At 40.1% G+C, this 17,484-nt stretch overlaps 1 protein-coding gene across 1 annotated transcript in view; it reads right to left on the bottom strand.

Moving 5' to 3' along the window:
• Positions 1 to 17,322, bottom strand: part of LOC118786515 (Fc receptor-like protein 5) — a 67,120-nt gene extending 49,798 nt beyond the window's left edge. Inside the window, exons 1-2 of the mRNA XM_036541604.1 lie at positions 17,307 to 17,322; positions 12,848 to 13,138 (exon numbers count right to left, since the gene is read on the bottom strand). Of these exons, the coding sequence (XP_036397497.1) occupies positions 12,848 to 13,138; positions 17,307 to 17,322 (307 nt within the window). The remainder of the gene's footprint in view (positions 1 to 12,847; positions 13,139 to 17,306) is intronic.
• Between the last annotated feature and the right edge of the window lie 162 nt (positions 17,323 to 17,484).

Genomic DNA, 17,484 nt, shown 5'->3' with positions numbered 1-17,484 from the left:
ATTATTCCATTTTTTTTGTTTGCAGCCTTGTTACCACTTTTGTAAGTGATCATATTTGCGTTGAAATTTGCATGTATATAGGCAAAATATAGATATAGTTGTTGCTGAAGAGATTTTTCCACTATTACTGCTGTATATGTAAGTCATGGGCTATCAGTGAGAGAAAGTGACCCAAGAGTGCAACTACAGTAAATTTACCACACTCAATAGTGGTATCTAAAGTATTGTGACAGGCAAAACAACAGATCAAAAAGTTTGTTTTTGGTGTCATGATAGCTGCTTGGCTTCAAATATTTATGGGGCGTGGGGGATTGTAGGGGTGGATAAGATATGCTAAACTAATGCTATGCTAACTTTTTCTAAAAGTTTAAGGCAAGGGAGAATGTTGCAGTAAATGTGAAAATCATAAAAATTTGACCCAAAATACAGAGTACACCATGGATCAGCATTAGGGCTACAACAGACTTCTAGTGGTAGTATCTAGGTGTGTTGTTGTTTCACTTACTGTACTAGAAATGAAAAGCATCTGCAGACTTTTTGTTGTACTATACTATACCTCAGAAATTGTAGCATACAGCTGCCATGAGGCATATTGCAGCATTTCAGATTTTTTTGGTATTACAATATGTACTGTAAACTTTACTTTTTGCAACCCAGCACTGATCTATCCAAAAACAGAGGATACGGCAACACATAATATATGCATTTTGCAATGCTTCAAGTTGTCTCTGTTTTTTAGTCCATTGTATTTTGAGTGACAAAGTAATCTGCTGGGAGAGACCATTTGCTATACTTATGGCAGCACAAGTCACTTTTGGGTGAATTATGAGGTATTTTGGTGGTTGTAGTGCATTTTGCACAAAAGATTAACTGATGTGCTCATGTGCATGGCTGTTAAGCACACAGTGTTAAGAGTTTTGAAAAAGTGGATTTTTTACGGTTGTAAAAAACTGTAATGCACAGCATTTTAAGCCATTCAGTATCTATTATGTAAAATGCACGCTCCCTCTTCAACTGACAAGACATCATACTGACATGCAACTTTCATGGTGTGAAGTTTTGCATCTTTTGTGTGTCAAAAGAGTCTCTTAAATGCTGAAGTAGAATATGAGCTGTGGTGTAAACATCACAGCTTCCTCCATTGTTCTAGGCCATTTTCAGACCACTGGTAGCAGTGAGAATGAACCTTCTTAGATGTGGGTACAGACAGCTTTGCAAGTGACTAAAGATAAACAGGAAGATATGGGTCCTCCAGTTGAATCGAGTAGCTCTTATTTGCTCTGCTCTGCACAGCTGATGAAGCTGCAGGTTTATTTGTGCAATTCAACATTTTTATTCTGATTTAAACGATGATGAAATCAATCAACTAAACCTCTCACTGCTGTTCTCCTCACACATCTGACAACACTAACTTGTTTATCTCAGAAGTTGGTATCTGTAATGGAGGAGCTATGACTGACTAACTAACTGACTCACTCACTTTCTCTCTTTCGCTCTCTCTCTCTCTCTCTCTCTCTCTCTCATTTGCTCTCTAATTACTTTACTGGGTGAAGGCAGTTTATAAGCTGATATCCTGACTTGGATGCAGTCTGATGGTCAGCTATGCAAAACACCATGTGGTGACAAATACATGTACAATATTCACATCAAATGTAATAATGACATGATTATCATGTAAATGTTATTGTGTAAACAAAGAACAATCCATTTAAGCATTTGGTGATTTTTGTTTTTAAAATTTTTAACAGAGTTGTTTTTTAAAAAGTTTTTAATATCTCAGACATTAAGACGAGAACACACAGACCAGTAGGAACAAGCCCACTCATAAGCCAGGGCTGTGTGTTACCCCCACTCTGTGGTGGGGTAACGTGTCAAAGCTTTAAGTAATTATGTTGTTGTAATTTCAGCTCCAGATGTAAATATGGGTCAAATTAATATTAGTGTGCTTAATAAATGAATGAAATTATTTAATAGAGTGCTTGTACCCACCAAGACCCCTCTCCCTCTCCTACTTCCTGAATGTAACTTTTACACACAAGCACACATATTTCTGACACTCATTCCAGGCCAACAGATGGATTCTCTTTTTGCACATTAAAACAGATTTTTAAACCCCATTCATGTACTTTAAATCAAATATCAACAAGAAGGCAAGACTGATTCTGCAGTACTCACCCATCAATGTGACCGCTGTGTTTGCCTGCATGGTTCTGTGTGAGAGTTTACACTTCAACTTCTGCTATTAGGAAGGTGACAAAAACATGACAGTCCACTTGCAGCAAAGCTGTCAATTTCTTTACTCTCACACTCACACAGTCAGTTTTAAATAACATCTCTCACACCCCACTTCCTCTCCCAGTATCTCTTTCACTTTAGCTCACAGTTCTTTGTATATTAAACACAAACCATATCCATTGTCAGTTATGTATACTGTCAGTTCAGATACCCCTACTTCAACACAAACTTAAATATCTTTCATCACTTATTCCTCAGTGAAGGTTATGAGGTTCAGCATGTCAAGTTACAGGTAAGTGGGTCATACCCAAAACTTCGGTCTGACTCGGTCGTGTAGCATAGTGGGGCGTGTAAGTGATAGGTTGCTGGTTCGATTCCCCACTGAGGTAACCTGTGTAAGTTGTTCTGGATAAGAGCGTTTGCTAAATGACTCATTGCAGTGACTCATTGCACTAATTGAGGCAGGAAGCATGTACTGACTTTCTGATTATGCTGTGAGTAGTGTGGATTTACAAAAACACTGCGAGAGAATGTGTCTAAGTGTATTGTTCTTCATTTTAAGATATATTTACGTGAATTTTTTCTGTTTTATGAATCATGGAGAAAGTATTTTGAGTATTTTGTATTTTGCTCCCAGCTTTGTGAGCAAATATGTCATGCCTCACAGCCAAAATGTGAGGAGTTTGCATCATATTTTGATGATAAGATCGTTAATATCCGAGCTAGTATTGCGAAAAATGTTGACAATCAAAACAATCTAACCGTAAGTGGCTCTCGGGGAAATCTGAATTCTTTTTGTAAAATTAGTATAGAGGAACTCCTTAAAATTATTTTGCAGTTGAACTCATCCACTTGCTCCCTGGATGCAATTCCCACTACTTTCTTTAAGGAGGTCTTAGATAGTGTGATTGGTGAGGTACTGGATATTGTAAATTGCTCTCTAGAAACAGGCATCTTTCCAAATGCACTCAAAGCAGCCCTAGTCAAGCCCTTACTCATGAAGCATAATCTTCATTCTTCTGTTTTGAGCAATTTTAGGCCTATTTCCAACTTGTCTTTTCTGAGTAAGATATTGGAAAAGGCAGTGCTTAGACAGTTGGATGCGTTCTTACATAAGATTCATGAAAAATTTCAGTCTGGTTTTAGAAGGGGACACAGTACTGAAACAGCGCTTGTAAAAGTAATCAATGATCTTAGAGTGAGTGCCGATAATAACAAAGTTTCTGATCTTGTACTTCTTGATCTGAGTGCTGCATTTGACACAGTTGACCATGGGATACTTCTGAACCGATTGGAAAATTAGATTGGTCTCTCAGGTACAGCCCTGAACTGGTTTAATACTTACCTCACTGGCAGAATATATTTTGTTAGTCTCGGTGACCATGTTTCAGACAAGCATGACATTCTTTCTGGTATTCCACAGGGTTCTATCCTTGGTCCTTTACTGTTTTGCTTGTATATGCTGCCACATCACAGATGATTATTTTGAAAATACAAAATTACTCCACTCTAAAGTATCTTGTGACAAATTAGATTTGAATATTTCAGCTCTGTCAAATACAAATTACAAAATTCTCAAAAGTAATTGAAATTTGTATTCGTACAAGTAACAGAAATACTGCCCTTCTCTAGCTGAAGTCATATGTCACTTTTAAATGTTACATTGTGTCAAGTGTGTAACACTGACAGTAATTAGTTTCGTGAACACCCTCTAAGGCCACAATACAGACATTACATTACAATTTTAATTGTGACTGAATTCGTTTAATCGGCATTATTATTTTTTGCTCCTTTTTGAAATCTTTAGTATGTATGCTGAAATCATATGTCACAGGGAGTGTACCACTGTGCTCCGTTGACTAATGAGGCACCTGCCCAGCCCCATTAAGCAGCCCATAGAAACAGGAAGTCGAAAATGAAGTAAGAGTTTTTTCAACTTTTGCGATTCATAAAAACACATACACCACACAACCCAAACTTCCCCCCAGCACTGCACATCTCCCCTTCCTTTGCACTCCCCCACACTGCAACCCAGGGCACCCTACACCTCCCCTCTCCCACACAATCCACCCCCCCCCCCCCCCCAACCCTGATTCACCCCAAACCTCAGGCTTCCCTTTAGGCAAACTGGGTTGTTTCCTGTGGTTAAGAGTGACAATAATTACCCTTGTACATATATGCAAAGTGTGCATGAATTTCTTGCATTACAGAAGTTTTTTTTTTGTTTCTTTGGGTTTGACGAGCCGCTTCAACTTCTGCTTTTAAAAATGGAGAAAAAAATGATTGTGGCTGCCCGGGTCAGATGTGACCTGCGGTGCAAACCTCACAGCTTACTTTATTGGACATTTCAGGCCATATTCAGACCACAGAGAGCAACCAGAATAACATTAGATGTGGGAATACCTTTTCAAAACATAATGCTATGTGAGACTTACTGTTAGGGTTGCAGGAGCTAGCACATCAGACATCATTTTATCCCTCCCAAAGCTGACTTTGATCTCAGAACCTGTGTAGAATGTGCAGCTCTGTGGCACTGCAGCATCACCTCTGACCCTTTAACCCCTCCCATTTACAGCTGTGCCCCACCTCTCCCCTTCAAATCCTTCTCTGCCTTCCTGCTGATGCATCTCTAGAAGCATGTGTTTGTGTGCGTTTATGTGTGCTGAAGATCACACAGCTCTTGCCTGTCTATGGACAGAAGCACCACAGCAAGCTCACTGTGTCAGTCTGATACTAAAATTATCCAAAGGGAAAGGAAAACGTTTTTTCTTATATGTGTTTATATTCATGGGGGCGTGTCCATGATGATGATCACCCACCTCTTTCCTGTCTGTGGACAGACATACATAGGGTACAGAAACACGGGAAGCTCACTGTGTCACTCTAATAATAAAAATGTTCAAAGACTGAAAAGGGGGTTTTCAGCACTACTGAAACTGCAGCTAAATTAAAGCATACAGGGCCACAGTAGCAGAGCAGGAGTTAACAACACCTCCACAGACAGTGCGTGCAGCTCTACCATATAAATTAGCATAACACTGGGAATGAGTGACCGAGCTGCTCAGGAGCCTGGCAACAAAGTAAATACTACAGAGGCAGATACACTCCAATAAAGAGTACAGGTGCACAGGTGTGCTCCACTGATCCTCAAGGTCAGGTCTTCTTCTGACCTGACCTTGAGGAGAGACCTTCAGAGAGAGAGAAGAAAGAGGTTGGTGTAAAATTTATTCACTCAACAAGTATTGATGATCGAGGATGCTCAGTTAGTACCAAAGCTTTGTTAATTTAATTAACAAATTAATGCAGTTACTATCCCCATTTACCCTTTACCCAGCTATACAATGCATCCCACTGACAATGCATCAGTTAATTGAATTAACTGAATATGAAGACTGAATATATAAAACTGAATCTAAAAATCATATAAAGATATAAAGCAGCTCCCTCTGTAGAATGCATAATATTACTTTACAGAAGTAAAACCTGTCTTTAGAGCCGGTCTGTAAGGATGGAGTGGACCTGAGGTGGGAGAAAAGACTTACCTTTCTCTCTTTATCCAACCCTGATTGCGGAAGAAACATCACTGCCTGCAGGGGGAGACAAAGTGCCACATGTTAGTAACACACACACGCGCACACACACACGCACGCACACACTGTAACTCATAACTGTTAGTTTTGTCTATCTAACTTTATACTCTTGAGTATGAAGTAGGAAATATAAAATTAAAACAACCGTTTATTAGGGCATTATTATGTATAGGTATTCACTTGAAGCTTTGTTAAAAGAATGAGATCTGACGGATTAAAGTTAAATGAACAATGAGAATGATTTTAACCCATCATTTCACTCATGTTCCATCAAGCTACCCATTTTTTAAAAATAATATTATATTATGTTATATTACTTGATATTGTTTTCAGTGATAATATCAACAATAATTATTATTGTTATTATTAATAGATAGCAATAGAAATATATAATATTTATATAATTTATATTTATATAATCATAAATAATATCAATAAATATTTAATTAGTACTCAGTGAATTAGTCATGAGTTAGGTTAGCAGATCAGTTGCCATTACTATACCATAATGTACACTCAGTAACAAATTTAGTCTCTTACTGTTCTGCACAGTTTGAGAAAGTTCCTAACTTAGTCTCTCTCAGTTTGTCTTTCTTAGAAGGTTTCTTATACAGTCTATGTGTAAGCTATTGCTCCAGATAAGGATGCCTCCTCAGAAACTCCTACTGTCAGTTTTCCTTTCATTCCCAGTGTTCTTCTTCTCTGTCTTCTTCCTCACATCCAGGACCAAGTCTGAGTAAATCACATCACCATGACCTTCAGCCTCTTGGATGATTAGAGAGAGGGAGAGAGAGAGAGAGAGAGAGGGAGAGAGAGAGAGAGAGAGAGATAGTGAGAGGGAGATAGTGAGAGGGAGAGAGAGAGATAGTAAGAAGGAGAGAGAGAGAGGGAGGGGGAGAAAGAGAGAGAGAGAGAGAGAGAGAGATAAAACACCTCAAGAAATAAATACACACACTCACACCACACACACACACACACTCTCTCTCACACACACACACAAACACATGCATTCACACACCACACACACACACCACACACATGCACACACACACACACACACTTCTGTATTTGTTGTTTGTTTGTTTTAATGTATGTAGAAATGCTTTGGCAATACAAATGGAGTTTTTGTCATGCCAATAAAGCTCATTTGAATTTGAATTTGAATTAGTGAGAGGGAGAGAGAGAGAGAGAGAGATAGTGAGAGGGTGAGAGAGAGAGATAGTGAGAGGGAGAGAGAGAGAGAGATAGTGAGAGGGAGAGAGAGAGAGGGAGGGAGAGAGAGAGAGAGAGAGAGAGACATCACCCATATCTTTTCTGTCAGCTCTGCTGAAACTACAGCTGAGTTATAACTACGTGTGGCCTACAAAGACAATGTGTGTGCACCTCCACCACATGAATTAATGTAACGCTGGGAACAATGCACAGATTATTGTAATGTCAAAATGTTTTCAATAACACTTTGCTGTGAGGGAGGGAGAGGCAGAGGCGCCCTGTGAAAAACCCTGTGTTAACCTACAGTTGCAAATTATCTCTTAGTCCCAATTGAAGTAGTCTTTATATTTCATGCTACCCTCTAGAGGTCTCTAAGATATGACAAGGTTATCGTTGATGCAGGAGATCTTGTTTTGCTTCAATGATAAGCAGGCTGCCGGCACTGCAGCTCTGTCCACTATGAAAAAAGGATGTCTGTGATGTTTCTGTGCAACACAAGCTCTGTTTGCAACATTGTCAATATATGCGAAGCATCTCATGGTCTAATGGCAATAAAACATCAAAATCCCTCAGAAACGAGAGAGGAATTCAACTCTCACTGCTTGACCTGTGTCTCCAAGCTAGTTGATAAAATACACACTGACTTTTTCAATCCATACCATACATTTCTGAGACAACATGTACATTCAGTCCAGAATTTCTTAGATGGCGTGACTGTATTTGATGAGCTGGTCGTTTTTGATTTGATGTGAACATTTGTTCATGTGTATCTTTGTATACTGTAGAACCCAGGACCTCCTGGAAAGCAGTAATACTTTTACCAAGAGGACTATCCCAAGTAAATAAATACAATGAATGAGTGAGTGAGTGAGTGAGTGAGTGAGTGAATGCACTCTGTTCATCGAGGTCTAAAAGGCCGATAATGCTGGGTGTTATAGACTGGTATAAATTCTAATAAACACGAACATTATGAACAAAAATTACACCAAAAAAGTTAAACCAAAAGATAGCATGGCGGTCTCATCTTGGTTCCTGTGGTATTTCATTAAGAATATCATAATCAGAGCTGCTACAATCAGAGAGACCCCAGCACCCAGAGCGATAACCAGAGGGATGGAGAGAGCTGGTGAAGAACCGAAAAAGAGAAAGCATGCTTTAATCTTGAATTAACAATAATATTCTCAACAGCCATATCTTATTGTGCTTAGATTTGTTTCCTCACGCATATCCCCAATAACAAGGAGATGAATTCTACAGATCCTTCTGAATTTGAATTTTGACTTTTCATGTTTGTTTTAAGCAGCACAGGTATTTTGGACAAGGTGTATGTACTGATTTACGAATTGTACTTGTGAATAACTGTTCACTAGAAGCAGTTTATCGTTGTTGTCGATATTGTGTAATTCTTCCCTAAATGTGTGAAGAAAAAAAGCACCACAGAGGCCCCTGAGACTCACATTTCACAGTCAGACAGGATCACTGTGCCGTGATGTCACATTTCTCCCCTGCAGCCGCCCCTCACACCAGTACTGCCCCTGGTCAGACCCAGCAGCTGCAGTGATGGTGTATCTGTCACCAGATGGCTATCAGGACCTGGTCTTTGTACCAGAAATATGTAACAGATGCATCACTCACATCACTCACTCACTTTTTCATACTTCCTATTTCACTAGAGGTCTTTCATTAGTGTGACACACACACACACACACACACACACACACACAGTGGGACAGTGTAATGTTTCAAAAAACAGTACAGTGTACATTTAAAATTTAATGATGAATGCAAGCTAAAATCTAATGTTTTAATTTTTTTTTGACTTATGAGACAAAGAATCACAACAAGTATCTTTACCATTTGCCATTGTATGTGATTGACAGTATAATGTTGAATTACTTGCTTCTTAACTGCAGTAAGCTTTGCACTGCCAACACACACGAACACACAAAAATTCATCTGGTCTCTTCTGTTGTTCTAAATGTTGAATTCAGCAGACTGTACAATATATGAAATGTGGCTTTTCAAGTCCTCATGACATAGGCTATGTAACACTCAGATAACTGTAACCAACAGTGATGCATCATTTGCAGCAGTGTACAAGAATCATACCCATGAATAAAATGCTTCATTTGCCACATTACCACAGTATCTCAGTGTTTTATACTTTCATCCTCCTACCCTATTAATCTAGAATATTTGTTAACTGCTGACAACAGCTCATTTTTCAACTGTTAAGATAACAATATTAATGGAGCACCCAGGTACCATTATAATTCAAAGCTGCTTGTGAAAACAGAAAATCAAACTGGAAGATGATAATCAATTAGCCAATTCTGATTGAAACTGAGGGGGCAGTTTCACCCGTACTAGGTTCAGGCTAATTTGCTATCACAGTGGGGTGTCGGTCAGGACACAGGAGTCAGGTTCCGGGTTCAGGTGTTTATTGGGGATTTTGAACGGATGGATACAAGGGTTTGTGGTGTATGGGTGTGTGTGGTTCCTTTGGCACAGACGCACACAACAACAGCACAATGTTTGGTCCCCAAAGACTTGGTCTCCCCAGTTCTTCACCTCCCAGATATTGTTGTGGTACTGAGGTGGGGGAGGTCACTACCACCTTTATCTTGTCCCGTATCCCCGGCCCTATTGAGGCCCTGATTGGTGGCCAAAGGATACGGGCAGGTCCGAGGGCAAATGGTGACCTGGGGGCCGTCCTTGGGGGTGCGCCTGTGACTCGAGTTCCCTGTGGGGGTCCTGCTGATAAGGGGAGCAGCAGGACCGGTTTGGCCAGGTTTCAGCTGAGTTGTAAACAAGTGCCTGTGAGAGGTGGGGGTGGTGCGCAAACAAAGACAAAGACAAAGACAGAAACATTCACATGTGGCCCTTTTCTACACTGATATTGTAAAACATTGATTCTGCAAGTACTCGCACATCACTGTGATTGCTCCATTTGCTTGCATGGTTCCGTTTTGCACTTCAGCTACAGCTTTTTAAAAGCGAGAAAAACATGACAGTTGTCATGCAGGAAAGCCGCTACTGCCTTTACCTTTGTGCTTGTGTGGTCAGTTTTTAAATATATCTCCAATTCCACATCCTGGCTCTTTCTGCTCTCATATGTTAGAACATGACTACTTTAGTATCATGCAAGAAGAAGGCTAGTGTGCCAGCTTATTATTACTGCAGTCATGTTTTAAATTGTCTTTTAAAGTTTAATTATATGTTTATTATGAAGGTAAAATGTTACGTGATCCAGTCCAGGCATCCTCTGCGAGAAGGTAATGCCCCTCTGCGACAGTCTTAGGCTCAAGTCACACTACTCATGCACAAACAAGTCCAGCTTTCTGAGTTGGTGGTTATACACACAATATTAAATGTTATTATTCCACACACAGAGGACTGATTGATTACTTTAAATAATGAATCATTTTAGATGACTAGCAATCAAATCATTCAATGCTCCACATCAAGTTGAATACTGTAACATGTAATCCTAGATTGTTATGGCTGATTGGCCAGTCAATGTTATTGGAGAATCTAGGCATAACCTGAGGATAAGTCCAAACCATTTAAGGGCTAAATTTTATTCCAAACATGCAGGAACACTTTTACAAAGGTACCCTCTTGGCTAAGATACATCTGACTGTGTAAAAGTATTGCAAATATGTGAAATTTGTGTCAGAATTTCTTGCTTGATAGAGATTTTTGTTAAATGTTTTTCAACACGATTTCATAAGGGACCTCCAGCAGTCAATTGAAAATAATCATTCGATAATGCTATGTGTCAACAAGAAATATCTCTTTTGTGTAAACTGTTTCCTCAAAAACCAATTGAAGAAGCAATGAGAGCTATGGAAGAAGAAAAATAGTGTTACAGCATGTGAGTGCCAAGCAAAAAATATCCATTACAATGAGATGGAGATGAGGAAGTTATTCAGCTCTGGTGAGAACATGAGAGTTTTTGTGATCCATCACTTTTAATGACAAAATAACAGAAACATGATGGGTGCAAGCAACTAGCCAGGGAACAGTTGAGCACTGTGACCCAGCAAGTTTCTGTTTGTGCGTGCGTGCGTGCGTGCGTGCATGCGTGCGTGCGTGTGTGTGTGTGTGTGTGAGAGAGAGATCGCCCATCTCTTTCCTGTCTTTAGACAGAAGTAGAAAGCACAAAGGCTTGAAAACCACAGCAAGCTTGCTGTGTCAATCTGAAAGAAAAATAAACTATTGGAGAAAAAAAAATCATCTGGGTTGTGAAACATGAACATCTGAAGTCCAGTACAACAGAAACTACAGCTGAGCTCCTATGGTGCAGTGGTAATTTTTTTTTTTTTTTATGAGATATAGAATAGAATAGACTTTATTGTCATTGCACGGTGGGGGTGCAACGAAATTGTGGGTGGATATAAGTTTGGATTAATTGTGTGTCACCATTGACTAATAATACTGTTAATTTGGTATATTGTAAAAAGAAGAATTGTTTTGATTCCAATTAATAATTTATGTGAGAGATTCTAATATAACTGGATTATTATAAGCAGTGTCTGATAAGACTCCAGCATGCGTGCAAAACATTTCAAAGCCAATGGATTTGGGGCAGAAAGATATTTATTAAAATTGAACAACAGAAAGACAAAGACAATGCAGAAGAGATGTATCTTTGAACATGATTCTGTTTCATGAGCTGCTATTTTAGTTCTGCTGCCACCATGACATGCAACCACTAGACATGGGTGCTCACACTTGCTCTATGCAAACTTAAAAACACCACCATAAATAATACTAATCAGTGCCTCCTTTATTGCAGAATAGCATATTGTTTCACCTTTGGTTTAGTGCACTTATATGCCAGTTTCCACATTGTCTTCAGTGTATGTGACAGCTGCCTCATGAGATGAACCTGCATGTCAACAAAGAAATACAACAAACACAGATGAGAATGAGAACAAATGGTGATACTAAACACCAAACCTGGTACACACATCACAGATTAGAGTGGACATATTTAGCTCAGTAAGAGGTGATCACCTCGAGTCCTGTAACATTTCACACACAGTATAATGGACACCAGCAGGAAAGGAGCAGCACCCAGACCAAACACCAGCCTGCCCCTGTCTGGGGAGAGACAGAGATGAGGACACCATTAGCTCTTAGCCAGGGCTAATCATTTACAGCTGCGGTGTGTTCATACAATCCATTCAACCAAATGAAACAGCTCACTGTGCACACACAGTGATATGAAGTGAGAGAATGCATCATCATTGACAAGCTTCCAGGAGAGAGAGATGGAACTGCTTCCACTTTGAGGGAGTATTCAGCGATTTTCTGTTATTTAGGGCATGTCTGAATGCATCCTTAAAAAAATAATCCACACTGTGTATGCTGAAATACTAGTTACAGACTTTGGCTTGTAAGAACAAATTTAGGGGTAAAAAAATCACAGAAAGGCCACTGCAGGTGTACCTGTGTTTAACGTAATTAACCTAAATATCATTAGGAAGAATGTCCAGTAATATGAATTGACGATATGTAGAATGCATTCAATGGGAGACATCCTGAATAAAGGGATCTTTGAAGCAAAAAAAAAAAAACCTGAAGAGTTCTCCAAGCTGAGGGGTAGGGGCATTCATATGAACTGATGAATAGATGGATGGCTACACAAATGAGTGTCAATATAATATTTTTCCAACAAATATTTTTACATTATTTTAATGACCTTTGAACTCCAGCTGACGTGTGAGAATGGAAAATACAATGCTTCCTTATCTGGGTTAAAGACAAAGCATCACAATGGCTGAAGGCCCCCTGAAACTCACCTCTCACAGTCGGAGTAACAGGATCACTGCGCTGTGATGTCACATTTCTCCCCTCCAGCTGCCCCTCACACCAGTACTGCCCCTGGTCAGACACAGCAGCTGCAGTGATGGTGTAAGTGTCACCAGTTACACTGTGGCCTACAGTCTGGAAGATGGCTGTTTGGAGCTGGTCTTTGTACCAGAAATATGTCCAGTTGCTGTGAGAGTCCACCTCACACTTCAGGGTGATTCTCTCTCCAGTGTACAGGGGGTGCCATTGTGGCTCTACAGTCAGACTGGCCCTGGGCAGCGCTGTGGAAACAGACAGACCAGAATTGTTTCTGCAGCACTGTAATTTGAGACGTTCGCTTTTCTCATGCCTTGTTTGGGGATTTAAGAAATAAATAAGTAAAAATTAAACATCTATCATTGCATTCTGATTCATTGTAGCTGCAAAGTTAGTGTTATATTATTCCACCAGGATAACACCGCTGTAGTGTTACATTGTTTCCAGTGCCAGGTAACAGGTGTAAGCCCTCATTGATGTTTCTGTCTGTTTGTCTGCTTTCTCATGCTGCTCCACTTCCTGTCTGTCAGACCCATGTGCTGGGATTCATTAAAGATATTTTTTACCTGTTGTAATGCTCATATATCAGCACAACAGGAACACATTGGATATTTGTCCACAACAGTTATGAGACCATTTAACCATGTGCATTGGACAATTACATTAGATTACATGCATTTAGCAGATGCTCTTTTCCACAGTGACTTCCACTTTACATTAAGTGTCTGGGTTTTGCTTGTTTTGATTTACCTGAAACTGTCAGTCTCACTGCTTTGCTGCAGTCAGAACTACAGCAATCGTATAAACCGCTGTCGGCCTCAGTAGCAGATGTGATGGTGTAGGCATTTTCGCGGGAGAAATAAGACCGGTGTACCACTCTTCCATCCTTGTACCAGATGCACCCCCAGCTCCTGCCAGTCTGATCCTGGCACCTCAGAGTGACGGTCTCTCCAGTGAATATCTGGGGCCAGTCAGGGTGTAGGCTCAGTGTAGTCTTTGGATTCTCTGCACAAACATCACATGTACTTGACTGTTTTAATGAATGAAGATATTTCTGTTTATTCTTTCAAAACAAACAAACATAAACACAGGGAAGGGAGGAGGTGCTGATTTAATGCACGTTACTGTCAGGGCTCCCGCCCCCTAGCTGCTGTGTTTTCGTTTTTCCCTGTCCATGTGCTTTTGTTTTCCTTGTGTTCTAGCCCTGCCCCGCTCTCCGCCCTGTCTCCGCCCACCTGATTGTCTTCACCTGCCTGCCTGCACACCTGCTTCCCGTCACCTCATCAGCCCAGCCCTATTTCTACCCTGCTTGTCTCTGTCTTGTTTGCCAGTTCGTTTCAGTGTTTCATCCCTGCTGTTGTTTTGTTCCCGTGTCCGCTGGTTTCACCTTTCCTGCCCGCATCCTGACTACCATTCTGCCTGCCGCCTGGACTCGATTGCCTGATTTCTCGCCTGCCTGGTTCCCGACCCTGTCTGCCCCGCTTCTTCGACTTTGGATTTGCCCCCGGACTGCTTCTCTGTGTTTTGAACCCTGCCTGTCTCTGACCGGTCCTTCTGCCTGCCGTTTTAATAAACGCCCTGAACCTGACGATCGCGTGGTCCGTGTTTGTGTCCCGGTCACTCCCGTGACAATTACACAATATCGAAGTGCAGAGAATTGTGGCAAACCCGTTGCACCTAATCAGAGAGATAAAAAGAACCCCCTCCAAAAAAAAAAAAAAAAAAACTTCAACGTTATAATGGTTTGTGCACTCCTTAAGAAAAGTTGCAACTGAAATGGTGATGAGAATGAATGCCTTTGAAGAACACAAGTTAGTAGAGATTGTGTAGGACAGCACTGCATCTATAAACGTCTCCTGTTTCAAATGAATGCACTGATAATAACCATGTGCAGACAGTTACAGTAAATGTCTGTGTGAAATACAGTCTCTCTGTGCGACCAGTGAGTCCACTTGTCATCACACGCTGGGCTTCTTTGACTCACCTGACACTGACAGTCTCACAGCTTTGCTGCATTTAGAACCACAGGAATACTATTAATGTCTTTGGGTATCAGTAGCAGCAATTACAGTGTAGTTATCTTTAAAAGAGGGCTTGGAGGTTGGTGTTGCTTAATGCCATTGCTACTGACCTCCTGGCTCCTGCTCATCTGATGCTGACACATTAGAGTGACGACCTCAGCAGTGAATATCTGGGGCCATTCAGTCTACAGGATCAATACAGCAAATGTATTTTTTGAATTTGCTGCCACAAGTTAAGAACTCATGAGCGGCCTCACTGATGCTGTAAGTAGTGGCTGGCAGTTAAAAAGGTTGCCAAGAGATTAGCACTTCACTAGAGTTTCACAATTTAATCCCTTTCATCCCATTTTATCCCTTCATTTCAGGCAGTGGGGTGAAAAGTTTGAACTTTTCTGCATCCTCACTAAGAGATACTCAAAAAAATTGAATTTGCATTTAATTGCATAAAATATCTACTATAAAATATGCACTCATATTCGTGATCTCGTTGACACCCCTTACTGTAGGACATGAGTCTCACAGAACCCAGAGACACTTCCCTGTCCATGTATGAAGTCATGGAGCTCCATTTAAGACCTCATAATGCTGTTGCATAGTCTTATTACTGATGATGACTATGTATTCTTTCACATCAGAGCCAAAGGAAAAGGGCATCGTAGTTTAAACATGATCAGCTTCTGATAAACTATCCAGTAACAGGAAGCCTTTTATTGCAACATCACTTAATACTCACGTGATTGAGACACTCCAAGTCTGGTGATTAGACTCATCACTGAAATATGAAGAAGGAATCACTGTTACATTGGCAATATATTGTTGCAAGGAGAAACATTGGACTAAATGAAATGAAGTACAAGTGTATTGTTGAAAGTGGGTTCATAAAAGATTGTAAACTCTTTACTCATCTCTATGTGCTATACCAGCATGCAGCTTTGTTAGCCCACTTCCAAATCACAGACTATACAACTGATACTCGTAACTGACCCATTTCAAGGGTTGATTGAGCTTGGAAAGAAATAAATAAATAGAAAAAAAAAAAAAAAACATTTTAAGACTTTGCCCCTTTTATGGAAAAATCTACAGGCATTAACTTCATTACATGATTTTAAAATAACATTGATTGTATTTCGCCCCATAGGATGAGAAGTGCCCGATACATGTAATCATTGCCAACAGTAGGGTTGTCATAACTATACAATTCATGAAAATGATCAAACATTTCACGAATGTCGATAATTGGCAACAAACGAAAGGCTTCCATTCCTGGTCAGCCTGAAAGCAACAAAAGTAATGCATTTGAAATCGTTTTGCTAATGATAACAATAAAGGCTTTGTTTTTTATTTCTATATTGCAGTTAATATTGCCTTGGTTCCTGATTTTCCTCCAGGATAATGGGCAACAAATCTCACATACGCCATCGCGAGTCAGCAGCTTGTAGATCTTGTGCAGATCCTTGCGCGAGATGCTATTTTACGGTTGGGGATTATCTGGGCTGCTGCCGGATGTGTTCGTGGAGAATGTGAAATCTCCACTTCCCATTGGCCACTTCCCGTCTCCACAACACTAGCCATGAAACCATGAACCATATAGATAATGTGAAGCATAGTGTAAGTCATTTACAGTTTAAGGCAATGCCATAAATGTAACAGTAATGTTTGACGTGTAACTAGGTGTTGTACTTGAGATGTGCACCTATAAGCCGTGTACAGAATGGAGTCACTGTTTTTGGAGGTAACAACACAACAGGATGAAATTGTATTCAAATAAAACTGATCCCCGTCCGTCACCAAAGGACACAAACTTGAATTACTTTTATTAAAGCAGTAAGTTGTGACCTTCTTCATGCAGACGGAATAACAACGTATCTGACGCGGTCGCTAATGGATAAAATCCTTCTTGTCTTATCGTTATCTTTTTAACAGGTCCGTGTTGTTAAATGTATACAAAACTTATCTCCTCTCCCGAATAAGGCGTACGCGTGGGCTTGCTTTGGCCAGACTCGCTCACCCGTACAGATATTTTAGCATCTCAGACTCAGTGTTTACCTTCCCCCTTTACTTTATCATCTTATTATCTCAGTCCATTACTATGTCAGTGATTTATTCCTCTCTCCTAGTGCCCCGTGAATCTAAAATACTCGTGGTTCCTTGTGGACTACCAACGACACAGGTACAACATTCATAAATGTTAAAAAAAATAATTTAAAATAGGCAAAAATGTTGTTTGTGCAGTACTTACACATCAGTGCTACAGCTCTGTTTGCCTGCATGATTCTGTATGCAATTTTATACTTCTGCTTTTAAAAGGGAAGGAAAAAGTGTTTTTTCTTTCATACCCATGTGGTCAGTCAGTTTTAAATAAATTCTGTTACTCATTCTGTTTCTCACTTACCCTCACAGTACTTCATTTCCACTTCAGCTCATAGTTTACATAGTTTTATAAAAGTACCTTGATGTTTTTCCCTAGGGTGAAAGTTGGATGTTAAAGTGTAACTTTTAAGCAACTTTTAAATACTGACCCAGAAGTGAGCTCTGGCGAAAACCTCATAATTTCCTCCTTTTGATAACCA

The sequence above is a fragment of the Megalops cyprinoides genome, chromosome 1 (assembly GCF_013368585.1).
Source record: "Megalops cyprinoides isolate fMegCyp1 chromosome 1, fMegCyp1.pri, whole genome shotgun sequence".
NCBI classification, from domain to species: domain Eukaryota; kingdom Metazoa; phylum Chordata; class Actinopteri; order Elopiformes; family Megalopidae; genus Megalops; species Megalops cyprinoides.
This window is presented reverse-complemented; position numbering and strand designations above follow the sequence as displayed.